The sequence below is a fragment of the Bubalus kerabau genome, chromosome 20 (genome assembly GCF_029407905.1).
Source record: "Bubalus kerabau isolate K-KA32 ecotype Philippines breed swamp buffalo chromosome 20, PCC_UOA_SB_1v2, whole genome shotgun sequence".
Lineage (NCBI taxonomy): Eukaryota > Metazoa > Chordata > Mammalia > Artiodactyla > Bovidae > Bubalus > Bubalus kerabau.
The window spans coordinates 9,577,090-9,594,248 of NC_073643.1; the positions used below are offsets into that span (position 1 = coordinate 9,577,090).

At 37.7% G+C, this 17,159-nt stretch overlaps 1 protein-coding gene across 17 annotated transcripts in view; it reads right to left on the reverse strand.

The window, feature by feature from the left end:
* Window positions 1-17,159, reverse strand: part of CLASP2 (cytoplasmic linker associated protein 2) — a 180,761-nt gene that overhangs the window by 86,007 nt on the left and 77,595 nt on the right. For all 17 annotated transcript variants that reach the window (XM_055557784.1, XM_055557778.1, XM_055557781.1 and 14 more), the window contains 4 exons: window positions 17,000-17,079; window positions 14,186-14,278; window positions 10,533-10,678; window positions 7,461-7,596 (listed from right to left, as the gene is read on the reverse strand). In XM_055557784.1, coding sequence (XP_055413759.1) covers window positions 7,461-7,596; window positions 10,533-10,678; window positions 14,186-14,278; window positions 17,000-17,079 — 455 coding nt within the window. The remainder of the gene's footprint in view (window positions 1-7,460; window positions 7,597-10,532; window positions 10,679-14,185; window positions 14,279-16,999; window positions 17,080-17,159) is intronic.

Here is a 17,159-nt window from a genome sequence, read left to right on the forward strand (position 1 = left end):
AGCAAGACTAGGCAAAGGAAGAAATCAATCTGTGATACAGCCCAAGGACCTCTTAACCCAAAATCACTGGGGAGCTCTGGAAGATAGTCTCAAAATGGCCTAAGATGGCCAAAACTCTACTCTTCCACGTCAATCAGTTTACTAGATATGGGCCATAACTAGGAAAGGGCAAGACTCCAGGAAAGGCAGATCTCGACAAGCTTTGCAGGCTTTGAAGAGGCTGCAGCTGAAGGCTATCAGCCCACAGAGCTTCCGTACTCGGGAGGAAACAAGTCTTAGAGTGAAGGAAAGAGTGAGTGGCCACAACTAACTCAACCAACACAGAGGGAACACTTTTTTCACCTCTGACAGAGGGAAGCTACCCACAGACCTGAAGTTGTTCAAGATGAGGATAATGCAACACAGTGCTGATCTGCATGTTATTCAACTGCTATATCCAGTATGGAAGGGCTCTGTGGACTTGCTCCCCTAGCACGAGGGACCAGTTTTGTGGATGACAAGTTTCCCATGAACAGGTTGGGGGTGCGGGGGGGAGGGCAACAGGGGGTGGGGTGGTAATGGTTTTGGAATGATTCGAGTGCATTATATTTTTCATATACTTTATTTCTATTAGAGCATCCAGAAGAACTCATCCCTGAACATTACTGAGGAGTTAAAGAAAGCCCAAAGGGACTCCCTAGCCACAGCATACCACATAGCAGGTCTCACCTACCTTCTTCCTCCTCTCTCTCATGATCTCAAAATCCTACTGCTGCTGATTAACTCTTAAACAACACAGTGGCAGAGATGGGGCTAGAGACTAACCTATTGCTACACCATATTCAGGGGAGCTATTCCAAAGGAAAATAAGTGATCCTCACAATTACAGATGATGCATTCAAACAAATGCTATTTCAGAACAACTTAGAAGCAGGCCCCTGGGAAACAAACAAAAATATAGAAAACAGGAAATAATGTAAAACAACAACAACCTGATTCGTATTTTCTGTGAGACGATGGGACATGTTATTGTCTCAATAACATGAAACAAACTCATGAAAAACAGGCAATCTGAAAATAATACATGAAGTATAAACAAACTTAAAAATGGCAAATTGGGTACTGTCAAGTAAGCAGAATTTAAAGGATTTTTCCTGAGAACATATACAACTGAAAGACAGGAAACAAACAGAAGCAATAAATAAATGATACATGAAAACGAACATAAATTTGAACAAACTTCATTTTAGTCAGAAATCTTGCTCCTCTGTGTAAAGACAGCACAAATGAAAGATGCTGTGAGGTAACTTCTAACAGAGGGACTCTCCTACAAAGCTTCCTAAGGCAGCAGTGGTGCTGTTTTTAAATAAAAGAATCAAACAACATCTCACTATAAAAACAAGAGTTAAGAAAACAATTCTTTGTGAAAAGGACATAATTCTGAGAGAAAAGAAATGTGAACCTGAAGTCCAATTTTTGAATTCTTGTACAACGGCAAAGCAAAGCCATTTAGAAATATGAAAAAATAAATATCGATGAAAACTGAGAACACAGTGCTGCTGCTGCTGCTAAGTCACTTCACTCGTGTCTGACTCTATGCGATCCCAGATGGCAGCCCACGAGGCTCCCCCATCCCTGGGATTCTCCAGGCAAGAACACTGGAGTGGGTTGCCATTTCCTTCTCCAATGCATGAAAGTGAAAAGTGAAAGGGAAGTCGCTCAGTCATGTCCGACCCTCAGCGACCCCATGGACGGCAGCCTACCAGGCTTCTCCGTCCATGGGATTTTCCAGGCAGGAGTACTGGAGTGGGGTGCCATTGCTTTCTTTGGAGAACACACTAAGATCAAGCAAATATTTTTAATGGGAAGAGTCCTAATAAACACTAGGCAGGAATAAAAGCAGAAAAAAAAAAAACACAAAAAACCCACCATAATCAACTTTAGTTGCTCGAAATTAATTCAGTGGTTAAGGGGAAAACAATGACACAAATAAGATAAAAATATATACTTCATATTTTTTTTTTTAATATATACTTTCCAAAAGGCTGGGGAAGTAAAAGAGAATTTATTCTTGACACTGACAAAGAACAAGAAACTTTTAAGAAAATAAGATTAAAAAAAAAAATAAGACCATAAAGAACTAGAATAATATGAACAAACTAGATTTAGAAATGAATAAAGCACTCTATAAATGAATTCCATATTTCACAAATACTAAAAGACTACCTATCTAAATATATGATGTACTCGGATATTAACAAAATTCAGGTTATTCAATGAAAAAGAAATTGTACCATCAAATTCTCTGATCATGCAAATCAAAACCACTATGAGGTACCATTTCACACCAGTCAGAATGGCTGCGATCCAAAAGTCTACAAGTAATAAATGCTGGAGAGGGTGTGGGGAAAAGGGAACCCTCTTACACTGTTGGTGGGAATGCAAACTAGTACAGCCACTATGGAGAACAGTGTGGAGATTCCTTAAAAAACTGGAAATAGAACTGCCTTATGATCCAGCAATCCCACTGCTGGGCATACACACTGAGGAAACCAGAAGGGAAAGAGACACGTGTACCCCAATGTTCATCGCAGCACTGTTTATAATAGCCAGGACATGGAAGCAACCTAGATGTCCATCAGCAGATGAATGGATAAGCAAGCTGTGGTACATATACACAATGGAGTATTACTCAGCCATTAAAAAGAATACATTTGAATCAGTTCTAATGAGGTGGATGAAACTGGAGCCTATTATACAGAGTGAAGTAAGCCAGAAAGAAAAACACCAATATAGTATACTAACGCATATATATGGAATTTAGAAAGATGGTAACAATAACCCTGTGTACGAGACAGCAAAAGAGACACTGATGTATAGAACAGTCTTATGGACTCTGTGAGAGAGGGAGAGGGTGGGAAGATTTGGGAGAATGGCATTGAAACATGTAAAATATCATGTATGAAACGAGTTGCCAGTCCAGGTTCGATGCACGATACTGGATGCTTGGGGCTGGTGCACTGGGACGACCCAGAGGGATGGAATGGGGAGGGAGGAGGGAGGAGGGTTCAGGATGGGGAACACATGTATACCTGTGGCGGATTCATTTTGATATTTGGCAAAACTAATACAATTATGTAAAGTTTAAAAATAAAATAAAATTAAAAAAAAAAAAAGGTCATGAAATTACAAAATGATAAGAATGACAAAAGAACCATCTGAAAATGCAGACAATATCCTTATGTAATTCAATGAGAAAGTTGAAATGGAAATTACAAACGACTGAGAAATATAAAATAGAGTGTAGTAAATCTAAATCGCTGGATGCTGCTAATGCCAAACTCAGAACACAACATTATGATAAGAAAGTCTTATGTGATTAAACAATAAAAACTATGACAAAGTGAGAATATACCACAAAAATCTAGGGGAAAAAAAGAAGTAAGCCACAGCAAGTCAAATAAAGTAATTAAGAAACATAAATATAGAAATTAAACAACTAGAAAAAAATAAAAGAACCCCATGGGTACCAATGTAACAAATTTGAAGCTTATAAAAAATCTCTTAACAATACCTCTAGCAAGTATTTTCCTTTTTTTTTTTTAAAAAAGAACATATAATAATATAATACAAAATGGTAATATATCCATAGTAGAAGAAACTTTTCTTAAATTAACAGTATACAACCTCATGTCAAGAGTCTTCTTAAGTATTAGCCAACTGCATCTAGCAGTATCATAATGTAAAATGGCCAAGCAGAATTCATTTCATGAATGTACAATGGATAAATGGAGAGAGACAATCATTTCTAAAGGGATATCTGACAAGATTCCACATCTACTACTGATCAAAATTTAGCAAAATATAAATAGGAGGAAATTCTCAGACCTAATCCAGAATATCCAAAAATTCATCCCAGAGGTCATATTTAAAGCACTCCTATTAAACTCAGAGAAAAAAATAAAGATTTCAATCATTTCCACCAGTTTTTAACACTGTTATGAAGGTGCCAGATTTAGTGAAGCTTACAAAAATATTAAAACAGAAAGAAAAGGGATATTTTCCGAGATAGATTCATAGATTTCTTCACAGGGACTAGATTTTACTGCTAAAAAAACACCTGGTACAGCAGCATTAGAGACAGATATCATTTACCAGGAGAGGATAAATTGATCAAAGAAACTGGAAAGGCATTTAAAAAACAGACCCATATATTTATGGAAATTTACTACAAGAAAACAGTGGTAGTTTAAGAAAAGACTGAACTATAATCTACTACACACCACCGGGTCAACTGGTTTTGTATCTGGGGAAAACAAAGTCACATATCCATATTGTACACAAAAATAAAATTAAGTTAAATCTAAAAAACAAAATCATAAAAGGTTTAAAAACTGACTATTTTTATAACTGAGAAATGGGGAAGGTTGTTTTAACTTTATATAACAAAATCCACAAAAATAGCATTGTCTCAAAACAAAAAAACATCAAATTTCTATATATATATATCAAGTGTAGCTTAAACAATATATGAAGAAATGACAAACTGGTAGAAAATATTTATAAATAAAATTAATATACAGTTGTCCTTCAGCGTCCACGGGGGTGGTTCTGGGACCCTGTGAGGATACCAAAATTCGGGATATACAAATCCCTTACATAAAATGGTACAGTATATGCATAAAACCTACACTTTTTTTTCCTGTATACTTTGTCATCTCTAGATTACTTAGTTAGTATAATGTAAATGATACACACATAGTTGTAATTATTATAAATGTTATAGAAACAGATGCCAGCAGAAGGCAATACAAGTTTTGCTTCTTGAAACGCATTACAATTCTTTCCACCACAAATATTTCTGATTTGAGGTTGGTTGAATCCACAGATGCAGAACCCATGGATAAGGAGGACCAACTGTTCTAATAACATAGAAAAAAGGCCATAGAAAAAAACGCAAGGAAAAAAGGCACCAAATATAAACTGGCAATCCTTAGAAAAACTATTAAAGGAAAAAAATACCTAATGTTTTCTAATAATCCAAGAAATGCAACGTAGAATATGAAATAATATTCTTCAATTATTAAATTTTAAAACCTTTAAGATACTAATAATACACAGAGTAAGGTAAAGGACAGAGAAAAAGAATTTCACAAACTTCAAATATGGTGAGGACAGCTTAATATTAGCCCCTTTACTAAGACCTGACTTAGACATCAAAAATAATTAAACAAGGGAAGCTGCCTGAGTACATGAAGTTTAAAAAGCAAGGGTAAAAAAACATTTATACATATATATAAAATATATATAAAATGCTACACTTACATTTTGTAGTAAATATAGTTTGTATAGGCACAAAATAGAGGTTTGGAAAAGTACATCCTGAATGGTTAGAGTGGTGAGTTGTAGAAGAGCAAAATTTAAAAATTTAAGTGGGGAAGTTTTACATTTTTAACTCTTCTTCTGCCACCTTTAAGAGGTGGATGATGAGAAATATTAAGAATTTGTTGTCATCTATTACCACTGCTTGTAATATTTTTACTGTTTAACATTTGTCTGTTACTACAGAAGCAGAAGATATTAAGAGGTGGCAAGAATACACAGAAGAACTGTACAAAAAAGATCTTCATGACCAAGATAATCATGATGGTGTGATCACTCACCTAGAGCCAGACATCCTGGAATGCAAAGTCAAGTGGGCCTTAGAAAGCATCACTACGAACAAAGCTAGTGGAGGTGACGGAATTCCAGTTGGGCTATTTCAAATCCTGAAAGATGATGCTGTGAAAGTGCTGCACTCAATATGCCAGCAAATTTGGAAAACTCAGCAGTGGCCACAGGACTGGAAAAGGTCAGTTTTCATTCCAATCTCAAAGAAAGGCAATGCCAAAGAATGTTCCAACTATCTATTGCAAAATTGCACTCATCCCACATGCTAGTAAAGTAACGCTCAAAATTCTCCAACCTGGCTTCAGCAATATGTGAACCGTGAACTTCCTGATGCTCAAGCTGGTTTTAGAAAAGGCAGAGGAACCAGAGATCAAATTGCCAACATCCGCTGGATCATTGAAAAAGCAAGAGAGTTCCAGAAAAACACGTAATTTTGCTTCATGGACTATGCCAAAGCCTTTGACTGTGTGGATCACAATAAACTGTGGAAAATTCTGAAAGAGATGGGAATACCAGAGCACCTGACCTGCCTCTTGAGAAACGTGTATGCAGGTCAGGAAGCAACAGTTAGAACTGGACATGGAACAACAGACTGGTTCCAAATAGGAAAAGGAGTATGTCAAGGCTGTATATTGTCACCCTGCTTATTTAACTTATATGCAGAGTACATCATGAGAAACGCTGGGCTGGAAGAAGCACAAGCTGGAATCAAGATTGCTGGGAAAAATATCAATCACCTCAGATATGCAGATGACACCACCCTTATGGCAGAAAGTGAAGAGGAACTAAAAAGCCTTCTGATGAAAGTGAAAGAAGAGAGTGAGAAAGTTGACTTAAAGCTCAACATTCAGAAAACGAAGATCATGGCATCTGGTCCCATCACTTCATGGGAAATAGATGGGGAAACAGTGGAAACAGTGTCAGACTTTCTTTTTGGGGGCTCCAAAATCACTGCAGATGATGACTGCAGCCATGAAATTAAAAGATGCTTACGCCTTGGAAGGAAAGTTATGACCAACCTAGATAGCATATTCAAAAGCAGAGACATTACTTTGCCAACAAAGGTCTGTCTAGTCAAGGCTATGGTTTTTCCTGTGGTCATGTATGGATGTGAGAGTTGGACTGTGAAGAAAGCTGAGCATTGAAGAATTGATGCTTTTGAACTGTGGTGTTAGAGAAGACTCTTGAGAGTCCCTTGGACTGCAAGGAGATCCAACCAGTCCATCCTAAAGGAGATCAGTCCTGGGTGTTCATTGGAAGGACTGATGCTGAAGCTGAAACTCCAATACTTTGGCCACCTCATGCGAAGAGCTGACTAGTTGGAAAAGACTCTGATGCTGGGAGGGATTGGGGGCAGGAGGAGAAGGGGATGACAGAGGATGAGATGGCTGGATGGCATCACCAATTTGATGCACGTGAGTGTTGGTGAACTCTGGGAGTTGGTGATGGACAGGGAGGCCTGGCATGCTGCGATTCATGGGGTGGCAAAGAGTCGGACACGACTGAGTGAACTGAACTGACCTGTAACATGATTCACACACACACTCTCACACATGCACGTGCATATTGTGCCTATTATATTCTGTATACAAGCATCTTTACTTTGTAATCATCTTTACTATTTAAATTTCATTAATACCTGTGTATTACTTTTATTATCAGAAAAATTATTCAAAAGTAATTTTTTTCTTGGGGTTTAAAAAAATTCCAATGATTTATTTAAGTACATTGAAAGAGAGAGACAGAGACAGACAAATGGACAGGGAGACACACAGAGGAAGACAGGAAAAAAAAATAGGAAAAGAACCTACCCGAATTATGAATCTGATTGCTGCACATCCAGAAGTCGCCATGACTTTTGCACTATTGGGGACGAGATTAAAAAGTGTAGGTACAATGGCTTCAGCGCCATGATCAAACTTGTTTCCCAAAACTGTTGAAAGATGGCTATAAAGGAAGACAAAAAATGTTGTCTTAGAAAAATAGTTTAACATTAAATATAGGTAGGACCATATAATTTTAAAATATTCTTTTACTGAATTAACCTAAAATCTTTATTTTAACCAGTTCTAAAATGACAGAAAAACGAAAGAGAGAAAGGAAAGTGCAGATATTACATATTTCTTTCTTTCCCTGACCTTTTACTGTCTAGTGCAAAGTTGATTTTGGCATTTTAAGCATCTCTCTGCAATAGAGAAGCCATTTGATCTCAGAATTTAAGCACTGACGTGACAGGTAAAACACTCAGCTTTGACTGTCCTGATGTTTAGTCTTTATCCATCAGATAGTTTCATTCTGATGCCCCAGTATCAACATATTGTACAAACAAGTAAAATCTTACCCAAATCAGTATTCTACTATTTGTATTAATGGTACCACTACTATTTCAGTCACAAATACTTCCTGACATCTTTGGTGTAGGATTTCAGAATTCTTGATTGAAAATAGAACTCTACTATACATTGGTTACCAGCTTTCCTGGTAAACAGACAGTAAAGAATGGTGGTTCAGTCAGTAAAGAATCTGCCTGCAATGCAGGGTACTCGGGTTCAGTCCCTGGACTGGGAAGTTCCTCTGAAGAAGGAAATGGCAACCCATTCCAGTATTCTTGCCTGGGGAAACTTCCATGAACAGAGGAGCCTGGTGAGCTACAGTCCAGGGGGTCACAAGGAGTTGGACACAACTGAACAACTAACACACATACATTGACTGGAGCTTCCCAGGTGGCGCCAGTGGTGAAGAACCTGCCTGCCAATGCAGGAGACATAAGAGACACAGCTTTGATCCCTGGGCAGGGAAAATCCTCTGGAAGAGGGCGTGGCAACCCACTCTAGTATTCTTGCCTGGAGAATCCCACAGACAGAGGAACCTGGCAGGCTACAGTCCATGGGATCGCACAGAGTTAGATATGACTGAAGTGACTTAGCGTGCACAGATGCACTGGTTAGTTGGGTGACTCTAAACAAATGTGTCTTCTCTTTCCAAATTTGCAGTTAAACAACTAATCCAGCCTAATTAATTTGATATGGTTTGCCGTCTATGGGGTCACACAGAGTTGAACACGACTGAAGTGACTTAGCAGCAGCAGCAGCAGCAGTGTGACTTTGGGTAAAACACTTATGAAGAATGCTGTAAATACTCACATTTCTGACAAGGTGCAGAAATGGTTAATTTCTACATAGTTATACCTTATTTAGAATACATTAGCTCCAAAATATCAGATTCCTGATTCAAAGCAGTACTCAGACCTATTTACTAGTGTTCAGTTACACATTCAGTTTTCCCTTGTGAAACTCAGATGAGAAGCAGGGGAGGCCACCTGTGCCCTGATGTTGCTGTCTTCCTTTAAAGTGTGAGCCTTTTGTTCTGGTCAGCAGGTGATGTCGTTTGGAAGTAGCCTCATCTTTCCCAGCTTGTTAGGAGGGGTAGCCTGAGAGTACTCAGCTTCCAGAGTAGCCTGAGCAGTACGATTCCTACACAACAGCCTTTCTGGGGTCTCAAATGCATGCCCTGGGGGTTTGACAAGGTCTCTCCAGTCTGGCTCCTCAAAACTTGAACCTGTCCCAGCCCATGCAAGTTCTGGGAATTATTGTTTACCTCATGGCTTCCAGCACTAGGGCTTTCCTGTCCCCAGAGAGTTGTACGTTTCACATGCACAGATGAGTGTTCAACTAGACTCATGGATCCCCTATGCAGACTTCTATGGCTCTTTTTCTGTTATAGCTCTCTTCTCCCCAGTATTCTGCACTGAAAAGTTTAGCCACTTCAGCTTTCAGAACCTCCCATCTCTTGTTTCTTCTTCAACTGAGTAAGACTGTCTTGCTCTGCCTGGGTTCTCCCTCCCCCTCCATGGTTCAGAAATGCATCCACGTCAAAACTGCTGATGGTACTGTTCAACTGATTTGTTTCAAGAATTACAGTCCTGCTCTGTCTGCTGTCCATTATCTGTACACAGTTGTCTTATACATTTTCTTCAGTTTTCTGCAAGAGGGCTAATCCTATACCAGTTATTGCATCATGGCAAGAAGCGGAATTCTCATCATGAAGTATTTTCCAAGGTTACAATTTGAAGATTTTTGTTTTGTTTTGCTATCAAGAGATACTCAATTATTTTGGTATATTGACTTGTATCTAGCAACCATGCTACATGGTCCCTTAATTATAATCATTTATTAATTCTTGACTTTTTCTGCATGGATAATTATATCATCTGTTAATAAGGCAGTTTTGTTCCTTTTCTTGCAATCCTCATAGTTTTTATTTCCTGAGTTTTTTAGTTTATTTTTTTCTGTTCTGACTAGGACATCTAATATGATCCAGATTATAAATACTAATAGTATGTATCTAAGTGTTCCCTCTCTCCAAAGGAAGGCTTATACAACAATATATACAACAAATTTTTTTTTTTTTTTTCGTCAGGAGCAGCAGTAAGAAGGGTTCAAGTGTTCTACCATCCTTAAATTATAGAAAAATATAAACATACTGAATAGGTTTAGACTTTGATAAATTAATGATGGATGTTACAATTCGAGGACAATTACTAAAATGTCAGAAAAAAAGCTTAATATCCAAATTAGCAAAGAGAACATTACATAAGAAGAGCCGGTTCTGAGACCCATTCATTTTTTTCTTACACTCACAGAGTTAGTGACCAAAAATCTACCAGTAGACTTTTGACATATAAACATATTTCAAAGTTGGTATAAAGTACTATTAAGAAAGATTTTTTTTTCCAAATCACATAAATTTAATCCTTATGCATATGATTTTTGGATCACGCTTTAGGGGGGTTATCTTACTAGTGCTTTACTGAATGAATAACTCAATCAATGAGCACGAAATTAATTCATAAAAAATACTCATCACACAAAGAATATACTTACGCTACAGTAATACAAGCTTCTCTAACCACTTGGGATCTAAGATCCTTAGCGGAAAGTTTAAGCGCTCCATCCAACAAGCGTAAATGCTGGAAAAAGCAATCATATTGTGCAGCTCCAGCAACAAGCAATGATCGAATTTTCTTTAGCTGAAATAAAGAAAATTTTCATTACTGACATTAAAAAGTAAAGCAATATAAAAAAAGACAACTTCCTAAACATTATTTGAAGAAAACTTTTAAAGTTTTCATTAGATTCTATAACTATATTCAGACATTTTAACAGCACTAAACATAAATAAACATGTGAAGAAACAAACAAAACAGCTTTCTGGAAAAGAAAATTACAGATTCAATTATATGTATAATAGACATATATAATGTTTGAGTATATAAATAAATCTTAAAGTTTTAAGGGAGTCTATTTAAAATTGTGACAAAAGACACACTCAGGTACACGTCTGTGCTCACACACAGAAGTTAAAAGTTTACCTAAATAATACCCATTATTATGTAGAATCTCATATTAATTTCGGAAAAGGCAATGGCACCCCACTCCCGTTCTCTTGCTTGGAAAATCCCATGGACGGAGGAGCCTGGTAAGCTGCAGTCCATGGGATCGCTAAGAGTCGGACACGGCTGAGTCTTCACTTTCACGCATCAGAGAAGGAAATGGCAACCCACTCCAGTATCCTTGCCTGGAGAATCCCAGGGACGGGGGAGCCTGGTGGGCTGTCATGTATGGGGTCACAGAGTCGAACACGACTGAAGTGACTTAGCAACAGCAGCATATTAATTTCTGAGCTTTTCTAAATTTTTAAAGATATCTTTCAAAGTTAAAAAAGATGAACTAAAGATGGAAAGTATAGAAATAAAATATTGTGGATATTAAAAAAATAGTTGAAAGAATATTATATAACCTTAAGTATATATAAGGAAGGGAAACTATCGTAAGCAGAAATCAGGAGGCATCTAAATGAGATTAACTAAAAAAATCACAATATGGTAGGAAAAAATTATCTGCAACACAACAGTACAATGCACAAGGAATGGCAATAAAGTGAAAAAAAGACAACCAAATATTACATTGGCTAAAATAAATACAAGGAAATGTGTTCAACCTTACTGCTGCTGCTGCTGCTGCTGCTGCTAAGTCGCTTCAGTCGTGTCCGACTCTGTGCAACCCCAGAGACGGCAGCCCACCAGGCTCCCCCGTCCCTGGGATTCTCCAGGCAAGAACACTGGAGTGGGCTGCCATTTCCTTCTCCAATGCATGAAAGTGAAAAGTGAAAGTGAAGTCGCTCAGTCGTGTCCGACTCCTAGCGACCCCATGGACTGCAGCCTACCAGGCTCCTCCGTCCATGGGATTTTCCAGGCAAGAGTACTGGAGTGGGGTGCCATTGCCTTCAACCTTACTAGTGATAAGCAAGTGCAAATTACAACAAAGACACACCATTTTCCTTCATTAGATCGGCAAAAGTTAAGACTCAGTAACACCCAGTACCAGACAGAAAACATATATTCTTACTGTTAAGTAGATCATGAATGACTAATATCTTTGTTCAAAATATTTTGGCAACATCTACTGAAATAAAACTGTATCTATTCTTTACCCGTCAACCTCATCTACAAAAATTTAACCTACAAAAATAAAAACACCACTGTTATAGATACATGCATAGATGTTTATTGTAATATTGTTAATACAGCACAAAATAGAACAAGTCCATCTTACTTTCTAGAAACATACAGCCCACCAAAATTGAATGAAGAATTAACAGGTAATCTGAACAATTTGATCATTGATCATGAAAAATTTACGGAATCTGCAATTAAAAAAAGCTCCCTGCAAATGGAAGTCCATGACAAGATGGTTTCACTGAGGAATTCCATCAAACATACAAAAAAGAACTTACACCAAACCTTCTCCAACTCTTCCAAAAAGAGGGACTTCCCTAGTGGAATGGCTAAGATGCTGCACTCCCAATGCAGGGGGCCTGAGTTCAATCTCTGGTCAGGCAACTAGATCCCACATGCCACAGCTAAAAGAGTCCCCATGTCACAACTAAGACTTGGTGCAGTCCAATAAATAAATAAAACAAAAAACTAAAGTAGAGGGAACCTTCCCAAAGTAATTCTATGAAGCCACTATCTCCCTACTACCAAAACCAAAGACGCTACCAAAAAAGGAAATTACAGGCCAATATCTTTGATGAATTCAAATGAAAAAATCCTCAATAAAATATTAGCAAACTGAATCCAATTACATATGAAACGGGTCATAGACTTTGATCAAACTGGATTCATCCCAGGGTCACAAGGATGGTTCAACATATGCAAATCAAAAAATGTGACACAGCACATCAACAAAAGAAATCACATGATCATCTCAACAGATGCAGAAAAGAATCTGACAAAATTTAACAACCATTTATGATAAAAAAACTCTTACTAAAGTGGGTATAAAAGAAACATATCTCAACATATCTCAATAAAAGCTATTTATGACAAACTCACAGTCAATGGTTCATGACAAACCCAAACAACACTCAATGCTAAAAAGCAGAAAACACTGCCATTAAAATCTGAAACAAGACAAGGATGCCCACTCTACCACTTCAGTTCAACACAAGATTTATTAAAACTCTTAGTAATAGGAATCAGACAAGAAAAAGAAATAAAAGGTATCCAAATTGGAAGGGAAGAGGTAAAATTGCCATCACATGCAAGTAACATGATTTTCTGGAAAACCCTAGAGATGCCACACTAAAACGATTACAACTACTAAATGGATTCAGCAAAGCAGCAGGATACAAGATTAACATACAGAAATCAGTTGCATTTCTTTAAACTAACAATGAAATATCAGAAAGTAAAAAAAAAAAAAAATCTTTTAAAACCACATCCATGGTGGCTCAGACAGGAAAGGATCTGCCTGTGTTTGATCCCTGGGTCGGGAAGATGCCCTGGAGAAGGAAATGGCAACCCACTCCAGTACTCTTGCGGGAAGAATTCCATGGACAGAGGAGCCTGGCAGGCTACAGTCCATGGGGCCACAAAGAATTGGATACAACTGAGGGACTAACACTTTCATTACATATATATATTACATACACACACACCTAGGAATAAACCTGACCAAGGAGGTAAAAGACATTCACTGAGAAACATAACACATTGATGAAGGAAACCGTAGATGAATCAAAGACATGAAAAGCTATCCCATGCTCTTGGACTGGAAGAATGAATATTGTTAAATGGCCATACTACAAAAGCAATCTACAGATTTAATGCCATCCCTATGAATTTAGATTCCTACCAAAAGTGCCCAAGGGTTTCCTTTACTCCACAACTATGTAACCCAAAGGAAAGCCATGGCACCGGGGCATCAGGGAAGCTCAACAAGTAACACAGGTGGAGACACTAACAAATGGATGAGAAAGACTCTTCCTGAACAGCAAAACAGAAAAAAATGCACCCTGAAAAAGGCCTATTACCTCAATTTGTTTTCCAGAGTGAAATACTACTTATCAGACTTTATTTCACAAGCAAATACCAGATAGTACTACTATTAAATTTCCAAGTTTTTGAAAAAGAACACTGAGTGGGGAGAGGGAGGAAAGAGAGAGAGAAGAAAATAAAAAATAGAACACTTACTGCATTGGCACGCTGATCCCAGTCGTGTTTGTCATCTGACAAAATTTCCCTGATTTTATTTAACGTTTCTTCAAGTTCTCGACTAGAATAGATCTTAAAGAAAAGATGCAAAATGATAACATTAGTATTTCTTGCCACAACAAAATGATGCCCTGATGTTTAAAATAATCATTTAAGTAACAGTATTTTCCCCATTTTAGTACCATTTTTAAAATGAAGAATGGAAATACATTACAAACAATAATAAAATACTTAATCTTCCTTACCAGTTATGTAGTTAAAGGTATTTTCTCCACTCATAAGTAACTTCAAATACACTCTTAAAATGCTTTGTCATTTAAAAATGAAATACAAATATCCTACAGATTAGTAAAAATAGGAATGATTCCTCAAAATGACTTCAGGTATATAACAAATCTATTGCATTCATAGAGAGTGAAAAAGTTGGCTTAAAGCTCAACATTCAGAAAACTAAGATCATGGCATCCAGTCCTATCACTTCATGGAAAATAGATGGGGAAACAGTGACAGACTTTATCTTTTGGGGCTCCAAAATCACTGCAGAGGGTGATTGCAGCCATAAAATTAAAAGACGCTTACTTCTTGGAAGAAAAGTTATGACTAACCTAGACAGCATATTAAAAAGCAGAGACATTACTTTGCCAACAAAGGTCCATCTAGTCAAGGCTATGGTTTTTCCAGTAGTCATGGATGGATGTGAGAGTTGGACTATAAAGAAAGCTCAGCACCGAAGAATTGATGCTTTTGAACTGTGGTGTTGGAGAAGACTCTTGAGAGTCCCTTGGACTGCAAGGAGATCCAACTAGTCAATCCTAAAGGAAATCAGTCCTGAATATTCACCAGAAGGACTGATGCGGAAGCTGAAACTCCAATCCTTTGGTCACCTGATGTGAACAACTGACTCATTTGAAAAGACTCTGATGCTGGGAAAGAGAAGGGGACAACGGAGGATGAAATGGTTGGATGGCTCACGGACTCAATGGACATGAGCTTGAGTAAATTCCAGGAGTTAGTGATGGACAGGGAAGCCTGGCGTGCTGCAGTCCATGGGGTCGCAAAGAGTCAGACACGACTGAGCGACTGAACTGAACTGAACTAAATTGCATTCATATATTGATACGTATTTATTTTAGGTTAATACCTCCTCCATCCCTGTCCGTGCTAGACAGCAACCAGGAGAGATGCTCACTTTTTTTCCCTCTGGAGCTAACTGCCAAACACCTTTCACTCACTTAACAAGTGTTCACATAACAAGGATGCAATATTCTAGGCATAAAGGACACTATGGTTAGCAAAAAATAGGCATGGTTTTTGTCTCAGCAGCATATAATCTAGTCAAAAGAGAAAAGAATTAATCAAATGATAGAAAATATGAAATTACAAATAGAAAGTACCACCAAGGAGAATTACACACTGTCCTGAAAGTGTACATATAAGAGGGAAGTGAACCAGTGAGGAAAGTCAAACATGAACTGGGGCAGATATCATCAGACAAAACAGAGATCAGTGAACAGCATGTGCAAAGGCCCTGAAAGAAAGTGAGAGAAGGCCAAGTACAGTAGTAAAGAGCGCAAAGGAAACCAGGCAAAGAACCAGGGACCCAGGCCTAAGTCAGTCAGTACACAGGATTTCTCTACATCACAGTCAAGGTTCAGAGGTGGGCATGTGACCCAAATCAGTTCGATTAGAATGAAATACAAGTTTTACATGGTCAACCAGGAGAAGAGACAGAGTGTAGCGAGGGTCTGAGGCTCGAACAACTGCAGCCATATTGCTAACCGCAAGGGAAGACAATGTAGAAGGATCCAGAAATAAGACCTAACAAAGAACAGGGTTCTGGATACCATTTGAGTGGTATACAGGGATACCTCAAAATGACCCTGTTTATGTTTTTCACTTTTATCAGCCATTAAATTCCCCTTTTACTTAAAACGAAACAAAAACTTGCCAGAAACAAGAGTACAAAGGACAGCAAGGCATGAGACAAGGTGGAAGAGGTCAGAGGGGGACCAGATAACATTCTGTTAGAGAAGGATCGCTGGACTGTCTAAACCTTTCCTGCCTCTTGCTTTCCCTGCTAAGTTAGCAATCAGTAGGAATAATTTCTAGGTGTCTGGATCTTGTAACTGTTTCAGTAATGGTTTCCACATGAAACACTGAAAGAGTACATTCGAAAGGAGAAGATCATGAATCCAGTTGTGCACAGGTTGAATCTGAGATGCCTCAGAGACATCTAAAAGGAGATGTCAAAGAAACAACAGGTGGAAAAATTACTTTCACAATAAAGAGACGTTTGGCTTAGAGATAAAAACCTAAGCATTATCTATGTAAAGGCCGGAACTAAAGCCATAGATTTGAAGGAAGTGACTTAGTAAGAAAATGGAGAGTAAGAAGAAAGGTTTAAAACTAAACCCTTAAGAAATCTCAAATATTCAACAGTCAAATAAAGAAGGATGAAACTATAGAGGAGAAACAGATGAAGCAGACAAAAAGATAGGGGGGAAAAAATGAAAGAACACTGTTTACAAGCACCTTTAAAAAAAATAGTGGATATACTGAGATATACAGTGTAATGTAATATGACTCAACGATATGGATTTAATTTTATCTCAGCCTCACTGAAAAATCACTTGAACATCCAAATGTACCAATAAATAATAATTTGATAATAGTAAGTCAAGTATTTTATTTATGCAGTCAATTCAGAAAAAAAAAGATTTGAAAAAAGGGACAAAAACAAGTGATTTTAACAGAGAATATGCATGGGGAATGCCACATTACTGGTACCCTTACCTGAACAGAAGGGACATCTGTAAAAGCTTTTATAAAATCATCCTCATCAACTGCTCCGGCACCTCCTTCCTTAGAAGCACCTGATAATTAAAAAGAAAAAAAAATTTTTTTAAGTTTACTTTAAGCATTTTAGCACCATGAATGCCATGAAAAAATTAAC